This window comes from Theropithecus gelada, chromosome 6, assembly GCF_003255815.1.
Source record: "Theropithecus gelada isolate Dixy chromosome 6, Tgel_1.0, whole genome shotgun sequence".
Classification (NCBI taxonomy): Eukaryota; Metazoa; Chordata; class Mammalia; order Primates; family Cercopithecidae; genus Theropithecus; species Theropithecus gelada.
In genome coordinates this window covers 173,711,882-173,724,064 of record NC_037673.1, presented here as the reverse complement: position 1 = coordinate 173,724,064, position 12,183 = coordinate 173,711,882, and the positions used below count along the sequence as shown (strand labels likewise).

The window sequence follows — 12,183 nt, the reverse complement described above, 5'->3', positions numbered from 1 at the left end:
TTGAGAAGGTTGATCTCAGTTCTGTACCTAACTTAGGCTCTATTGTGGCGGAAACGCACGTTCAGGGTCCGTCCTGCCAAGGTCCCGGCTTGTCTGGTCACCAGAACCCTGGGCGAAAGCAGCGGGTGCACCCTCCGCATGTACCAAACCAGATCACACACCTTTATTATCCTCAAAATGTAACAAACGGGATAAGAAATCCCTCCCTCCCCCCGCCCCTCCCCGCAGTCCAGGGAAGCATTTAAAAAGCCCCGCAGTCAGGCCAGGAGTCCGCCGGTGGGGCCCGGGGCGCCGGGCGCCCCTCTATACGGCTGTAGTCCTCCCGAACAAGGGGATGGAGACCGGCAGACGCCAAGCTCCGTGCTCCAGTGGCTCGCGGCTGCTGAGCTCTGAGTCGGTCCAGCTGGGGAAGACCCGGCGGCCACGGTCGGCCTGCAGGCAGAGGGCTGGGCAGGGCGGCGCGGGCCGAGGGGCGCTGGGCAGGTGCAGCGCGGAGTTGTAGCCCCGGTCCAGGAAGAGCGGCTTGTAGCTGGGAGGCGGCTGCTCCTGTTTTTCCGCGCTGTCGCGGCGGCTCAGGAAGGGCGTGACGATCTTGCGGTAGAGGCCGCGCGTGTCCGTGAGCACCTCGCTGTAGGGCGGCGGCGGCTCGGCCATCAGCACCGCCTCTTCGTAACACGGTGGCTTGGACATGTCCGATTCCGCTGCGGAGTGGGAGGCGGTCGGAGGGGGTGAGGCCGCCGGTTCCCAGCCTCTCGCAGAAGCCCCAGCCAGGGGCCGCCCGCGCCCCAGCTCCAGCCCCAGCCCCAGCCCGAGCCCGCCGCTGCCCGTGTTCTCCCGGAGGCTGCGGGTGGAAACCCCGCGGGTAAGCAGCGAGCCCTCCAACGCCCGCCCACTCCCGGCGGCCCGGATCGCCCCCTGGCGGAGGTCGGTACTCACCTTGGCGCGGGTAGCTCCAGGGCCGTGGCGGCACCGACAGGTGCGGAGGCGGCGGGTGCGGGAGCGCGTGGTGGTGCGAGTGTGGGTGTGGATGCGGGTGCGCGTGCGGCTGCGCGGGCCCGTGGTGCAGCAGCGGGTGCACGTGCACGTGCGGATGCGAGTGCGCGTGCGCCGGCGCCTCCAGGCGACTGCGGTGCGGCGGTGGCTGCGGCGGCGCCAGACCCGGGGGGCTCCCGGCCAGACTGCCCTCGAGTTCGAGGGGCTCCAGCTCTAGGGCGCGCAGGTTCTGCTCGCGCAGTCGCTCCTCCTGGCGCCGTTTGAGGCGGCGGCGCAGGAAGCTGCAGAAGCAGCAGAGCAGGACGATGAGACCCCAGATGAGCCAAAAGCCGGCGAAGCACGTGAGGAACGTGTAGGTGCCCTGGGACATCACCATGGCGGCGGCACGGGCGGCGGGTCCTCAGCCGCTTCACTGGACACTGGGCTCCTCTGCGTGGCCCCGGGCCCGCGCCACACTCTCAGGTGCCGCCAGCGTCACTCGGGGACCCGCGGCCGGGGGCTGCCCGTGGCAGGTCTCAAGTCGTGCGCGCGCCGGCGGGGGACAGCAGCGGCGCCCGCTCCTTCCCATGGCGCCGGCGGGCGCGCGGGCGTGCCTCACCCGGGGCCGCGCGGGACCTGTGGGGCAGACACGGGGCGCAGTGAAGGCGCGCCGCGGCCCCCAACGACTTCCCGGCCCCCGCCCGCGCCCTGCGCAGTCCGGGGAAAGCCTTCTCCGTGGGAACCCCGCTCTCCCCGGGGGGCCGGTGACGTCACCGAGGAGGATGACGTCACGCCTCGAGGTTTCCCCGGTAGGGTTTCCCCGATCTGAGCCCCGGCCGCCGCCGCGGAGCCCGGGCGCCGAGGGGAGCCGAGGCGGGCCAGCAGGGGGCGCGCGAAGGCCGGACTCCAGCTCGGACGAGAGATTCGCCATCCACAGTCCCTAGGGCAAAGGTACCCCAGCTGCGAAAAGGTTTCAGGAGCCTGTGCGCACCAGGTCCCTGAAGAGGCGTCTCGACGCGGTTGCTGTGCGGCGGGGAAAGGGTGGTATATCTCCTGGAGCCCCACAGACAGCCACCCGGCGCCCTGTACAGACGCCTGGTAGCCCCTGGCTGCCCAAAGCCCGGAACAACTGGCCCTGCACCGTGCCCTCCGGGTCTCCGCCGCTCCCATTGTAGGGCTCAGGCGGGTGGCTCCGACTGGTAATGCGTGCCAGTACTGCATGCCACCGGCCCTGCCTTTGCGCCTAGCGCGCTGCGCCGAGCGTGGGCCAGTCTCTCTCTTCCTTTCCTCCAGGCGCCCTGCCTGCTCCAGCTCCGCTTCCCCACCTCCTACCCTTGCACAGCCCCACTTGGCTCTGCCTCTGTCTCCAGGCCGCCGTCTCCCTCTCCCTCTCGCGGAGGGGAGGAAAAGTAGATGAGGGTCGGAAGCTAGTCTGTCGTACCCACCTGGTCCTGCACTCACGCCAGATGGGCATCTCTAGTTCCGCTTCCTCCCCTCCACAAACGCAGGCGAGAGGGGGAACCTTGCACCCTAAGAGGGAGGTAGGAGGGAGCCCTGACTCTGAGTGAAAGGTGGCAGGTGACTGCTCACCGCCCCCACAGAACAGAACTGAGCCTTTCCTGAATGCCTTATACACACAGGTTTGAACGAAAGCCTTCGGGTAACTGGAATGATTCCTATTTTACAGATGAGCAGTTGGGGAAAACTGGCTGTGTAGATGGCAGGTGGTGGAAGCATAATTTGAACCCAGGCCTGGCCACAAAACCCTAGCCTGGGTGGGGTGGGGGGTAGTGCTGCCTGGGCTACTTTGTGGGCCTCTTCCAGGAGCCCCACAGACCCTCCTACCCTCAGCACGCCCAAGGCGCACACACACTCTGCTTTGAGAGCCACAGGGAGCCTGAGCCCCAAGCTGGGGGGAAGCCAGGCCATGGGCCACCCCACACTTCTCCCCAGATGGCCCCTGACTCCATGGCTGCCTTCAGCCACGTGCCACTTGGTGCCCGTGCCGGTCCCCTTCTCCTGGGCCTGCGTTCCAGAACAGACAATGGCAGGAACCATAGCTCTGCCCGCCCCCTCGACAACCCTGCCATGAGGCTGCCATGGTGACGCAGCCCAGATAAAAACACGATGCTGCCAGTCACTGGGAGTTAATTACATCTGTTATTCTTTTCCTGAGCCATCAGGAATGCTCTGAGGAAACTGGCACTAACTAGAGGTCCCCCTGGCCTGCCAGGCAGGAACAGCTCCGGGTCAGAAAAGGTAACCCTGGGGCTGGAGGTGATGGGGTTTAGCTGCATTACAAATATCTTTCAAGGACCACACAGAATCCTCTCAACACCACCTTGTCCATGCTGGTTGTGCCCATTTGATAGACAGGGAGATAGGCTCAGAGAGGGAAATGACTTGCCCCAGGTTACACAGCTCAGAAGGGGAGGAGCTAGGATTTAGCCTGAGTCTGAATCCAAACTCTGTCAAAACACTCCCTATGTGATAAGCCAGATGTAAGTGGCAGCCATGGGGGCACTGGGCAGACAGGCCAGCTAGCAGCCAAAATGTGCATTCCCATCCCTTCCCACCAGGGCCCTGGCATGCCTGATCACCAGCCCGACGCTGCTGTGGAACAGCAGCATGAGAAAGAGCTACAGGATGAAGGGGAGATGTAATGGCAGCTCCAGGTTAGCAAGAGACAAAAGACAGGGTCTGTGCCCTGAGGGCACCCAGCTCAGCAGGTAGGGCATTAGGCCAGACAGGGCAGGCCATGCCCAGGACCTGCTGGGTGCCATCATAGCTGCATTTTATAGACTAGGCAACTTTGGGCCAAAGAGCAAGAGGAAGGCACTTGCTTAAGGTCACATAGCTAGCCCCATGGCCCCAGCCTGGCTCTGCCCCCAGGTAGAGTGGGTGGGGATTTGACGCTGAACACTATCCCCTTGGCAGTGTCACAGCAGGCCCACGGGACTGGAATCCTGTCTGACGCCTCCCTCCCAGGTGCTCAGTAGACTCTCACTAACCGACCATAGGTGCTCAATACATAAACATCAGAGGTTCATTCAGACCTTTCAAAATGCTCTACCTGACCAGGCCAGACTTTGCAAAGCCTCCTGAAAAAAGCATGCCCCCTTACTGCTCCTTTCCTATGTGAGCTCTTGCCCTTGTCTGGGAGCCTTTCAGACTCAGACCCTGCCTGCAGCCTGCTTCTCCCAGTCACTCCCTCCACTGTCCACACTGCTCCAGACTGGTAGTAGCACATACCTGCCTCCTCCTACCCACCCAACACATTCAGGTGCTAGGAACGATGCCCTGCAGACAGACTGGTCTGCCATTTTATCATTTTATTACTCATGTTCTGTTTGTTTCCTGTTTCTCTTTTCCTACTTTCTTGAAGGTTATTTGAACATGTTTTAGGGTTCCATCTTGATTTATCTGTAGTGTTTTTGAACCATATCGCTCTGCATGTTTTCTTGGGCCACACACTCACTGGGAGCACGGCAGGGGGATGAAAGCAAGACCCTTGGTGAGTTTCTTTTTTTTTCTTTTGAGACGGAGTCTCGCTCTGTCGCCCAGGCTGGAGTGCAGTGGCCGGATCTCAGCTCACTGCAAGCTCCGCCTCCCGGGTTTACGCCATTCTCCTGCCTCAGCCTCCCAAGTAGCTGGGACTACAGGCGCCCGCCACCTCGCCCGGCTAGTTTTTTGTATTTTTTAGTAGAGACGGGGTTTCACCGGGTTAGCCAGGATGGTCTCGATCTCCTGACCTCGTGATCCGCCCGTCTCGGCCTCCCAAAGTGCTGGGATTACAGGCTTGAGCCACCGCACCCGGCCGCCTTAGTGAGTTTCTTAACCTCCAAGTTGCTTCAGTTTCCTCATCAGTGAAGATGAAGCTAATCCATGCCAAGGGTGTGGAGGTGCCAACAAACATTAGCTCTGAAGGTGGCTTCTGAGCTGAGGATACAGAGATGTGTGTGTCCCCAGGGTGCTCCCTGCCTGAGAGCTGGGCACCACCCTCTTCGAAGCAGGCTAGCATTCTTGTCATTTGGCAGATGGGAACACTTGGCTCAAGGAGATGAAATGACACCCAAGGGCACACAGAACCAGGGCCTGGCTGCATTGCTGTGGGCACCTCCCACACTGCCCTCTGCACAAAGAACCCTACACTTCAGCCTTACACACCAAAGCACCAAAGATCTGCCACTGGGTCCTTTATCTCAGCAAAGAGCCTACCATTCCTTCCATCCACCGCATCCTCTGCAGGGTGGCATCTGTCCACTTCCTTTGGTCCTCCTGCCACTGCCTTGGCCAGGCCAACATCGTCTCTCCCCTGGCCCCCATCACCATGCTTGCCACTGTGCTGTGCCCCTGCCCAGCCTAGTCACTCTTCATAACACCACGCTGCCTCAGGAGCCAATCTAGCATTTAACATTTAACATGGCTTAGATCCGGGCCTCTCAAACTTAAGCAAGCATCAGAACCACGTGGAGGCTGTTAACACAGTGTTGGGCTCCGCTCCCAGTGCTGGATTCAGTAGGTCTAGGATGGGGCCCGAGTTTGCTTTTCACAAATTCCCAGCAGATGCTGGTACTGCAGAGCCGGGGAACACACTCTGAGAACCACTGACCTAGGTGCTGGCCTCTTGGATGAGCTCCTGCCAAGGCCTCTTGGGCTCACCTGAGCCACCTCACCCCTCAGGGATGGGAAGCCCAATGATACCAGGATGTTCCGGGGCGGCCAGGGTCCAGCACCATCGGTCTTACCAGCTGGCACCCAGTAAGCAGCTCAAGAACCACCTATGGAAGGAGAGGCTGGAGGGCTCGTTACGTGTTTGGTCTTTTAGCTGTGGGACCGGGAGTACCTTAAGGGCTGGGTCTGTGTCCAATTCATTCCTGCGAAATGTCAGCCATTCACCAAAATGTCACAGAGAGAAAAGCCATCACCCAGCCCTCGCTTGGCAGGGTGGTTTATAAGCAAGTGGAGAACCCATGCGGCTACATGAATCAAAGGAAAAGGCTGTACGGAGCCACACACCAGGGTTCTGGGGGGCAGGGATGGGAAATCCCGGGCAGCAGGGGCGCTGGGTCCCACCTGGATTGGAGGCTAGAGCTGCTGGTCTTCAAGGGAAGGGACAGGAACGCAGAGCAGAGGGTGAGGGCTAGGGGGCAGGACAGACTGACAGCCTGTCCTGTGTGCCTTGCACATGCCAGGTCCACTACTGGTCTCTATGCTAGTTATCTAAGGAAAAGCCAGGAGGTGGCTACTGTTCTCTCTACAGACAAGGATGTAGGCTCAAGGAGTGGGTCCAGCTCAGGTCTCCATAGCCAGGTGATGTGAAGCTCAGGTGATGACAAAGTCCCTGGTCCCGGCAGGAAGGGCATTTCAGGGAGCCACTGGTAACACCCTTACACCCCTCCCACACCAACACAGAGGAACTGAGGCCAGAGACGACTTGACAGGACTTGTCTCCACTCCCAGTCAGTCAGGCTTGGAGCTGGCCAAAACGGCCCTCCACCTAGGCCAGGGTACTGAGTGGCACCCTTGCTTGCAGGTAGATGACCTAACCCTGACACCAAGCCAGGAAGCCAGGGCTTGGGAAACTACAAATAGGACCACAGAGACTGAGGCCTCGGCGGGCCTGTAGGTGGAGAGCCCTCACTCAGGCCAGTGTCTACAGCTCCGGCCCTCTTCAGGGCAGGGTTTTCAGAGACCAGGTTCCTCCACTGAAACCTCAGCCTGCGGCTCTCTGTGCCTTCATCCCCGCAGCTAGCATAGAAATAATGATCTGACCCTCCAGGGGAGGAGGCCACATGGGCATGATGGTGATACCCTGGTGGGAGGCAGCCTGGGTAACATGCAGGGTGCCGAGGGGTAGCCCTGAGCTCATATTTGGCTTCCGCCCTCACTGAGCCATGTGATCCCATCCTGGCTACTCCCATACCTGAGCTGGAGTTTCTTCAGCAGTAGGACAAGGGTGCCGAGGGGAGAACAGAACTCCCTCTGATGAGGGATCACCCTGCAGCCTCAAGAGGCTCAAATACAGAAAGCAGCCCCTGCAGGTGGCCCAGCAAAAACTGCTGTCCCTTTCCCACAGGCCAGAGGTCTCAGACACAGGACCCTTAGGTTGGACACAGTTCACAGACATGTTTTAAAAACAATCCATGCTCACAATCCATTTTTAAAAACATTCTGATTAATTGCCAACATTTAAAAATCCAGGAGATTTTATATAAAGGTCTAGATTTCTGGTTCATCTTGAAAATTGGACAGTCAGGTCATACCATTTCACACAGTGACAAAGATTGGAGCTGAGCGGCTCCCTGGCCCGCCTCACTCATTCCATTTCCCCCCTGATCCTTGGAAGCATTTGGGTTTCCAATGCCTGGAGCTAGACTGAGCACCCACAGGCAGCAGCACTGCACGGGCCCATCTTTGCTAAATTTTCTCTCCCACAGCCAAGACTGCAAGCTGAGCAGGCCCCGGAGCCCATGAGCCTAGGGTCAGGGCTTGGGGTTTTCCCAGGGGACTGAGGCAGCCCTTTGCTGCTTGGTCTCACCCAGAGGGAGAAAATGGAGGCAGGGAGGAAGTGAAGAAGGGAGGAAGAAAGCTAGCCCCATCCTATAATGCATCTGGGGGAGCAAGAATTTGGCTGATTTTGCTGGAAGAAGGAAAAATGTACCAAGACCTGAAAGATGGGGAATGTCCTCACTGGAGGAAAGTGAAGGAAGGTTAAGAATGCTCCTCTAGAAGGCTCTACTGTTCTCTTCTGCCAGGGTTACAAGAGAAGTTAGATGGCAGGCAGAGAGGAGCTCTGCCCGCAGAGAAGCCTGCACTAGTGGACTCAGCTCTGCCACTTACTGCTAGTATGACCTTGGGCAAGTCACTCACCTCCCTGAGCCTCCCTTTAGAGTCTTCATCTCTAAAATGGGGATAATAAACTTACCTTGAGCAACTGTTGTAAAAAAATTAGGAGATAATGGATGCAGAGCACTCAACACAGCTCTCACAGAGCAGGAAGGGAATGAAAGCTACCTGTGAGTCATTCCCCAGGCGCCCCTGCCTGCAGGAGACTCAGGCCTGACTTCCAGGGCACCACCCATCTAAGGGCATCTTATACCAAGGCCTCAAATGCCCCAGATGTCAGTCACCTCTAGGAGGCCTCCCCAGATGGGAAACCCAAGGGCTGTTGTGGTCACTGGGATCCTGGATCTGAAGCCCGCGGTCGGGGCTGGCATCTGCTGAGTCAGGCCTGGGAGAGCTGGCAGGAGGGCCATTTCTCTCTCCAGCATGATGCCCGCTGAGGGGAGGTTGGGAGGGGAGCCAGAGGTCATTTCCTCTGAGTCAGAGGCCACTCTCCTCCCAGAGGAGCTCCCCTGGAGGACCAGGCACCTCCATGTGGCGCGGGCCTCCCTGCCGGCCAACCTGCATGCCACTCAGTACAGTTGGGGCATTGTGCTCATACAAGAAAGGGGCACTTGTGATCCAGACAATGGGCTGGGTCGATCCCATTTGGCCTGGGCTTCAGCTTCCCTGGGTCAGCAATGTCCTTTCCTCTGCTCTTGCCCACTCTGCTTCCACCCCTCCCTGGAGAATGGTGGCTAGGAACACGGAGCAGAGACTCACCGCGGGCCCATGCCCGGTTTGACACGTGCCCCGGCCGTGAGGAGGGATGCAAGCTTCGCTCCTCTACCCTGGTAAGAAACGTCGCCCCTGGGGAACCCAGCTCGGCTCAGGCCATGTCCAGGGCCGGCGCGATTAGGCCCTGGGGGGTGGTGGCGGCGGTGGATGGTTGGGGGGTCTATGGGCAAAGACCCCAGCCCCAGCCTCCATGCCTCCTCCTCCCGTGACAAGCCCAGGGGCTGGGCCGCCCCCACGTTTGCAGCCACCCCAGGAGCCCTGCTGCGACGACTGCAGCCACGTGGGAGCCAGCTCGTGCCCACAGCCGTTCGCCCCCACCCCCACCCTCGATGGGCTGTGGAGGCAGGCACACCCAGCCGGGCCAGAGGGACGACATGCCCCCGCTGCGCACCCCTCTCCCCCTGCGCCCCCGAGCTGTGGGCCCGCGTGGGGGGAGGGGGAGGGTGGGGGAGGGGGCGTCGCCACCCCGCAGTCGTGTTGCCGGGGAGCGCAACCCCGTTGCTGTGGCAACCGTTTCCAAGCGAACTGGTGGCGGCTCGCGCCCCGTTCCGGCTCCCTCGCTCACTGGCGCTCTCCCTCCCTCCTGTGTGGACTGGGGGAGGGGCGGCCCGGGTAGGGGTCCGGGGCGGCGACCCGGGGCCAGGGCGCAGAGCCGCCCGCGGGGAAGGGCTCAGTCCTGGGACCATCTTCCGCCCGCGCTCCGTGCCCGCCCGGCCCGCAGCCGCCGCGGTACTCACGGGCCCAGGCATCCTCCTCGAGCTCGTTCTCCTGGCTCGGGGCAAGCAGCGCGGGCCCAGCGGACAGAGCCCCGGGCCTGCGGGGGGAAGCGGCGGCGGCGGCGGCCCGGGGGAGCAGACAGTGGCAGCGAAAGCGGCTCCGAGCGCCGGGCTGGAGTCGCGGGGCGCGCGCACGGGCGCGTACACGGCGGGTGCTGAGCCCGACGTGCGCGCGCGCGGCAGCCGGCAGAGGGCCCCCCACCCCCAGCCACACGCCGCGAGGAGGCTGCCCCCGGAGGGAAGGAGCGGGAGGACGGACACCCACCTGCGGCGCCGAGACCCGGCTCTCCAGCCCGCCGGGCTCACACCCGCCAGGGCACCCTCACGGGAGGCACGCGCCGGCCGACCCAGTCCACAGGCTAGGCTGGAGCCCAGGCCACACCGGTCGTGTACGCTGGATGCACAGCCAGGAAGCTGAGGTCGAGAACCCCGACGCGTACACAGCTCAGCTCGGAGAGCACACATATGTCCAGGTCCCTGTCACATCCTGACAGGCGCTGCGCACACGCAGTGGGCAGGGGCCCTGAGCAGGCAGGCACCCTAATGTGGCTCCTTACCAACTCATGACCCCTCCTGCTAGGTGCCCAGCAGGTGTGCACCACCACATGCCTACTAGCAAGCAGCACGGGGAGGAGGACCTAGTGCCGAATCCATAGCCCTGACCTCCGTGGACATGCCTCCCCCCGACCCCACCAGGGAGCAGATGACCCCTAGAGAGCGCCCCACTGTCTACCCCGAGGTCCAAGCTTGCAGAGGCCACTCTGAAGTTGGCTGTCCATCGGCCTCTTAACTGGACTGTCTCTCGTCCAACTTCTCTACTGCACTTAAGGCGATTTTCCCAAAACCCCTCCACCACCATATTAGCTGGAACATTTGGGGTCGCAAGTGACAGAACCCCCAAACAAATAGGTTTGAGCTCTACCCCGTCTCTACCAAAAAATACAAAAAAAAAAAAAAAAAAAAAAAAGCAGCCGGGCTTGGTGGCGCACGCCTGTGGAGAATCGCTTGAACCCAGGAAGCAGAAGTTGCAGTGAGTGAGATCACGCCACTGCACTCCAGCCTAAGGGATGGAGTGAGACCCTGTCTCAAAAAAAAAAAAGTCCCAGGGTAGATTCTAGCTTTGGTCACAGTTGCTTCCAAGTGTTCCCGCAGTGGTGTCAGGCACGTATGTGCTTCTATGTTTGCATCACTCTCAGGCAAGCTCTCCCCAAAGGGTAGCAAGGACAACCCCAACAGCCCTAGGCTCATATCCTGCCATCTATCCCTGGAGGAAAGGGAACCCCAATTCCTTCCCCATCATTTGAGCAAAACACAAGCAAACAACTCCACGAATGATTGTTTTTGGACTCATTTGGGCTGAGTCTCTACCAGTGAACCAGTCTAAGTGCCTATGTGTTAAGGGAGAGGATACGAATTCCTTATGCAAAGGGAGTGGCCTCCCAGTAGCCATTCCCTTTTCTTTGGATACAGGCACCCTGATTTCAACGGGGGAATCACTGCCCCATGGGTGCCATCCTGGTGAGCCTGTGAACCCAAGTGCCCTCCTCCCTCAGTGCACAGCAGGCAGGTATCCAGCCTGGCCACTCAGACTCCTTGAGTTTGCAACTGGGCTCAAAGAGGCAAAACCAAATGGCTCTAGCATCTTAGTTCTGGTGGGTGTGCCCTGATGAGAATGGGGTCCACAACTAAGACCCCGAAGCTCCTCCATATCCTTTGAATACCTTCTAAGTTAGTGGGAGGACCATTCTGTCACTTGTAACATTCCCACCTGGCTCTCTCACTCTAGGTAGCATGTGGAGTATGTGTATGGAGGGAGTGCAAGCCCAGCCCCATCTAAACCACATGGACACAGACTAGGGGTGCTTTTGTAGATGCTGGAGCAAACAACCCAACACAACCAGCCAAAACCCTTCAGGGAATCCCCCACCTTCCAGATGAGGCCCCATCTATCTGGGCCTTAACCCTAAGATCCTTAATCTGGCTTTTTTTTTTTTTTGACACGGAGTCTCGCTCTATTGACCAGGCTGGAGTGCAGTGGCGCAATATCAGCTCACTGCAAGCTCCGCCTCCCGGGTTCAAGCCATTCTCCTGTCTCAGCCTCCCGAGTAGCTGAGACTACGGCACCCACCACCACGCCTAGCTAATTTTTTGTATTTTTTAGTAGAGACGGGGTTTCACCGTGTTAGCCAGGATGGTCTTGATCTCCTGACCTTGTCATCTGCCCGCCTCAGCCTCCCAAAGTGCTGAGATCATAGGCGTGAGCCACCGCGCCCAGCTCTTAATCCAGCTTTCAAAGCTGGCTGTCTCTCACTGACCTCAGCTCCAGTCATTCCTTGCTTCCACCCCTGGCCTCCCATGCTCAGCCACCCTAAACCACTAAAGCCCTAGACCATCCATCTGGCTCCTGTACTTGGGTGCATCTGATCCTGTGTCCTGGAAGGCACCGACTCTAACACCTTCCGGGTCAAGGGGCCTCCTTGTTTGGTGCTGCCCCACCCCCAACCCTGTCAGCGCTAGAGTCCTCTCTTCCACAGGGCCAATCACACTGGGTCCCGCTGTTCCCTTGTCTGCCTCCCCACCAGACCAAGCTCCAAGCTGCCAGGGGCCTCGTCTCCATCTGGGTCCCAGTTCCCACCACAGAGCTGGGCATGGAGGATAGCTCAGGGGAGCTTCTTGGGAAATGAATTCTGGGAATTCTCTCTGCCAAGGACCCACTGTGCTAAAAGCCTTAAGGTGAGTTTAACCCTAGCCAGGAAGTTCCCTGGATGCCTCCCTAGCCCAAGGGGGAGCCTGGCCAGGGCGTCCTGATCCA

General features: G+C 59.9%; 1 protein-coding gene across 2 annotated transcripts; it reads right to left on the bottom strand.

Moving 5' to 3' along the window:
* Positions 1-139: 139 nt before the first annotated feature.
* On the bottom strand, positions 140-9,506 carry PRR7 (proline rich 7, synaptic). Of its 2 annotated transcripts, XM_025387268.1 has the most exons (4): positions 9,333-9,504; positions 2,418-2,502; positions 937-1,608; positions 140-701 (listed from the first exon to the last, which is right to left on the bottom strand). In XM_025387268.1, the coding sequence occupies exons 3-4, from the start codon at positions 1,367-1,369 to the stop codon at positions 304-306; spliced, it is 831 nt and encodes a 276-aa protein (XP_025243053.1). In that variant the 5' UTR covers positions 1,370-1,608; positions 2,418-2,502; positions 9,333-9,504; the 3' UTR covers positions 140-303. The 2 variants fall into 2 exon arrangements, with proteins under 2 accessions (XP_025243053.1, XP_025243052.1); XM_025387267.1 differs by lacking the exon at positions 2,418-2,502 and having other exon boundaries at positions 9,333-9,506.
* Between the last annotated feature and the right edge of the window lie 2,677 nt (positions 9,507-12,183).

Bases quoted from the DNA above. Each gene is read 5' to 3' on its own strand.
- PRR7 (XM_025387267.1), bottom strand. From the start codon at position 1,369: ATGGTGATGTCCCAGGGCACCTACACGTTCCTCACGTGCTTCGCCGGC. The intron at 702-936 runs GTGAGTACCGAC...CCCACTCCGCAG, and splicing joins CTGGAGCTACCCGCGCCAAG to CGGAATCGGACATGTCCAAG.